The 4,328-nt window shown below is 52.7% G+C and overlaps 1 protein-coding gene across 1 annotated transcript; it reads left to right on the top strand.

Moving 5' to 3' along the window:
• Positions 1–443: 443 nt before the first annotated feature.
• On the top strand, positions 444–3,251 carry FCRL6 (Fc receptor like 6). The gene is given in 9 exon segments (XM_063105883.1): positions 444–474; positions 1,697–1,924; positions 1,927–1,944; positions 2,443–2,532; positions 2,535–2,609; positions 2,612–2,698; positions 2,802–2,987; positions 2,990–3,037; positions 3,040–3,251. Coding segments are annotated over 9 exon segments (975 nt in total).
• The last annotated feature ends 1,077 nt before the right edge of the window (positions 3,252–4,328 follow it).

Below are 4,328 nucleotides of genomic sequence, written 5' to 3'. Positions count from 1 at the left end.
CAGAGTTTGGATGTGTTGTCCCCACCAAAACTCATGTGGAAATCTGATCCCCAATGTGGTAGTGTTGGAAACTGATTGAGTCATGGGGGTGGATCCCTCATGAATGGATTAATGCTCTCCCTGGGGAAGGGGGCCTGAGTGAGTTCTTTCTCTATTAGTTCCCGTGAGAGCTGGTTGTTTAAAAGACCCTGGCACCTCCTCTCTCTCTCTCTCTCTTCCTCTCACCATGTGATGTGCTTGTACCTGCTTCCAGCTGCTGCTTTCTGCCATGAGTATAAACAGCCTGAGGCCCCTGCCAGATGCAGCTGTTCTGGAATTGTAAGCCAAATAAACCTCTGTTCTTTATAAATTACCCAGTCTCAAGTGTTCTGTTATAGCAACACCTAATGGACTAACACACCCCTCATACTGAATACTTACTTATTTTTCAGGATGAGGTCAAGATGAACTCCCCTATGCGGATCTCCTCCCCAGGTAGCACTGGCCAATTCCTCTCTGTGTCTCCTCTGTGACAGTTGTAATGCTTTGTCATTTTCCTTGTCTATTAGGTTGTGAACCAGCATATACCTGTGCGTGGCCAGCATGTAGAAGGTGCTCAATGCATGTTTGATGAACGAATGAGTAAATGAATGAAAATTAAATAAATCCTGTTTCTCTGCCTTTCATAGAGCAAGTTCCTTTGTCAAAGTGGAGAAAACTCTGGCATACATATGAGTATCTAGATTCCCAGGTAGTTATCTATGTTACTGCTTGGGGAGGGAGTTTAAGCCAACACTTAGAAACCCAAGTGCTTTGTGGTTAGTGCTGATAGAGGGACCAGATTTGAGAACCTCGGCCTATGCTTGGTGACCCCTAAGCTCAAGGAATGATGGAAAGGAACCTATGATCCACAAAGAGGCTGGTTACACCTGTGTTCTTCTGGCTTTTAATGGTGATGGGATGGGGACCCTACTATGAATCCTATTTCTACATTTCTTTGTTGTTATCCTCAGGCCTGGCTTCCAGCCATGGTTTTGCCTCTTGAGGCTACCTAACACCTGCGGGGTCTGATTTGTGGGAGATTCAATGCTTGGGAGAGACCCTTGTCCTGCCCCGTTAGGACAGAGAACTCAGGCTCAGGACGAGGACAGGACAGGGTGTCTGTATGGCTAGGGTAGAAGTGAAGCCTCTGCAGGGGACAGGTATTGGTGTGAGGCATTGATGCAGACCAGGCTTGGGAGAGCCTCTGAACAGGGGTAGGAGGGAGTCTCCCTGGGTTCTCATGAGATCTACATCTGAGCTGACACTGGAGGAGGGAGCTATTGAGTCAGCCTGGACTGGGGCAGGATGTGAAGTGTGAAAAAATGGGAATCTTTTCAGGAGGAATAAGACAGCTAAGTGGCTGGAGTAATTCCAGCTGGAACCAACATGTCTGTGATGAGGAGAACCCAATATATGGGATGGGAGGGAGAAGAAGGGAGAAGAAAAGGGAAAGGGTAGAGGAGAAAGAAGGGAAGAGAAAGGAAGGAAGAAGGAAAAGAAGGAGCGAGGGGTAAAGGGAAGCCCTGTTCTGGTCTGGCATGAAGGAATGCAGACAGTGACAGCTGCGAAGGTGCTGTCCAGGAGCCTCTGCACTAGTGGGAGGCCTTGGGCTGGGGGACAGAGAAAAGTGGACTGACAGGATCTGCAGCTCCAGGGCTGACCCTGTGTCTTGCAGTCTGGCCAAATCCCATGTTTGGAGGAGATGCCCTGGCTCTGTGGTGCCAGGGAAGGAAGCACACAGCACTGTCCCAGGTGAAGTTCCACAAAGATGGAGAACTCTTTAGTTTCTCTAAGGACAACCAGCGTCCATCCATGGAGACCACAATGGTGAAAAGTAGTGGCCAGTACAGTTGCACTAGGCAGCTGACGCTCATCCCACACGTGTGCAAACAAACCTCAGAGACTGAATGGCTCAAGTCGAAGGTGAGTCACCAGCATGGGGCATTGATGGGGCACTAGGGGGCTACTCAGGAGTCCAGTATCTAGAGATGAGTAGGTCTCTGGGAAGGACCCTTTTCTCTGGCTGCCCCTCATGCTGGGCCAATTCATGGGGCCCTGAGGTGTCCCATGATGCTGTCCAAATACCCCACCACCCCCAGCAGAAGAAGGGGGCTAGATGCCCTGGGAGCGGGGTCTGTTTGGAAGAGCCCTGGACAAGCCCAGCCACTCACCCTTCTCTGTGGACCAGATGACCTCTAAGGCCCCTTCTGGTTCTGACTTCCAGGATTCCAGAAGGGCTTGGCTGTTTGGGAGTCATTTCAGAGCTCATGGGTGAGGACAAGAGGACAGGTCCGGGGGATGAAACTCTTCTGTTTTGGTCATGAGATTGTGGCTTAGGATGTTCTGAAGCTCAGTCCTCAGCCTCCTAGGGCTTCATTGTCCAGGACTCGCTTCCTGAGCCCTGGCCCTGCATCTCCCCAGAGCCATTCCCACCTCCTGTGCTGAGCACTGTCCTCTCTCCTGAGCCCCATAAGGGGAGCCTGGTGACCCTGAGATGTCAGATAAAGCTGCATCTGAGAGGTTGGCCTTGAGGCTCCTGTTCTTCCGCAAGGAAGGACACACCCTGCAGGATGGGGGGCTCCATCCAAACCCAGCATCCTGGGAGTCAAGGAGAGAGATTCTGGCCTTTACTGGTGCAAGGTAGCCCCTGAGGGTGGCTGGTTCCAGACAGAGCCCCGTGTGGGTATCACAGTGCAGGGTAAGTGGCAAAGGGAGGGGAGACACTCCCCAGAGGTCTGGGCATCAGGTCCCTAAGGGAAGAGGGAGCCAAGGTAGCGTAGCTGATCGTCCCTCTGCATGTGCCATTTCAACTCCTGTGTCCTGTCCTCTGCTCACCTGGCAACACTTGCCCACTGGCTGTGCTGTGGCGGACGTGGTGGAGCTTCTCTGTGAGGCCCAGGGGGGCTCCCCTCTGATCCTGTACTTTTTCTACCTTGATGAGGAGATCCTGGGGAACGGCTCACTCCCCATGGCAGAGCCTCCTCCTTCCTCTTCCCAGTGAAGTCAGAGCAGGACTCTGAGCAACAGAGAACAGTGTCTCCAGATAGAAGAGTAAGCCCCAGAAGCTCTCCCTGCATGTGCCCTTATCCCCACCCAAGTCTGAGCCCTGGGGGCTGGGACAACAGGTCGTCGTCTTGGTACCTACACCAGCCTGGCAGAGTGTGGGGAGCTTGGAAGAGGCAGACATGTTCAGGGAGAGGAATCTCAAGTCTCATGCAAATATGATTTGAGGGCAGCAGGGCCTAAGCAGTGAGATGGGCCCCTTTCTTACAACCACAGAAGTGTGGCTCCTTCTAGAGAACTAGTTTCCTGAGATCTCACTAACTCTGATCCATCTAGATCTTGGCCTGAGACATGGGCTGCTTCTTTCCTGCAGTTTGGCAGCTGGGTATGTGTGTGGGGTGGGAGGAGGTGGGGTGGCATACTGAGACACACACAGGACATGAATAGATGGAGGCAGATGGAGCAAGGTCCTGTGTCCTGCTGGGCTGGGAAGACCTGCAGGGGCCACGCATCCTCAGTTTGGCCTTCATAGCTCTCGAGGCCTCTGGATGCCTTCTCCTCAGAGCTCGCTATGTTTCCTGCTCCCTATGTTGCTGGAGTGGGCCATTGACAGGGGTCAGAATGCCCCTCTGCAGAGGGGGCTCCACAGCTTCACAGACGGGAAGATTTGGGAGCCACAGGCCTCCTCTTGCCCAGGACTCCTCAGAGAGCCAGAGAGGGGGAAACAGCAGCTGTTCTGCCCAGGTGCTGCCCGAAGAGTCATGAGAGTAGCTTTGAGGCTTCAGAACCTGGTGTTGACTATGACTTTGACACAGTGTTCTTGCCAAACAGTCCAGCAAAGCTGCCGGACTGCTACTTTCCATCCCTGGGGATCTCTTATCCAATAAGGGGAAAAGGTAGCATGAGTCTGAGTCGGCCTAGTCTGCCAGCTCCCCCGTGTCTTTCTCTGGCTCAGCGGGACTGTGAGATGTCTTTCCCTCCTCACTGAGAGCCGAGCGCACCCCAGCCCCCTCCTGCAGCCCAGGGTACCATGAGCAGCACAGCCAGCTCACAAAAGGGCTCACTGGCCAAGGGCACATAGAAACCCTGTTAGAGCCCTCACCCTTGGTTTTTGCCCCAGAGGCCTTGTTTCCCAGCAGCGTTACTGTCAGTGAAGGGCTGCAGTCAGGAGTCTGCTGGTACCTGCACTTGTGATTTTATTGGTTGGTTGGTTCCTTCATCCTTCTCACCTTTTTCTAAATATGAATTTTATGTGTTGTATAGTAAAGAACTAACCTTCCCAAAGAGAGGTTGGCCTTTGCCCT

Source organism: Cynocephalus volans, chromosome 8 (genome assembly GCF_027409185.1).
Source record: "Cynocephalus volans isolate mCynVol1 chromosome 8, mCynVol1.pri, whole genome shotgun sequence".
Taxonomy (NCBI): domain Eukaryota; kingdom Metazoa; phylum Chordata; class Mammalia; order Dermoptera; family Cynocephalidae; genus Cynocephalus; species Cynocephalus volans.
The sequence above is the reverse complement of the archived record's forward strand: the minus strand, read 5'-3'. Positions and strand labels throughout refer to the sequence as shown.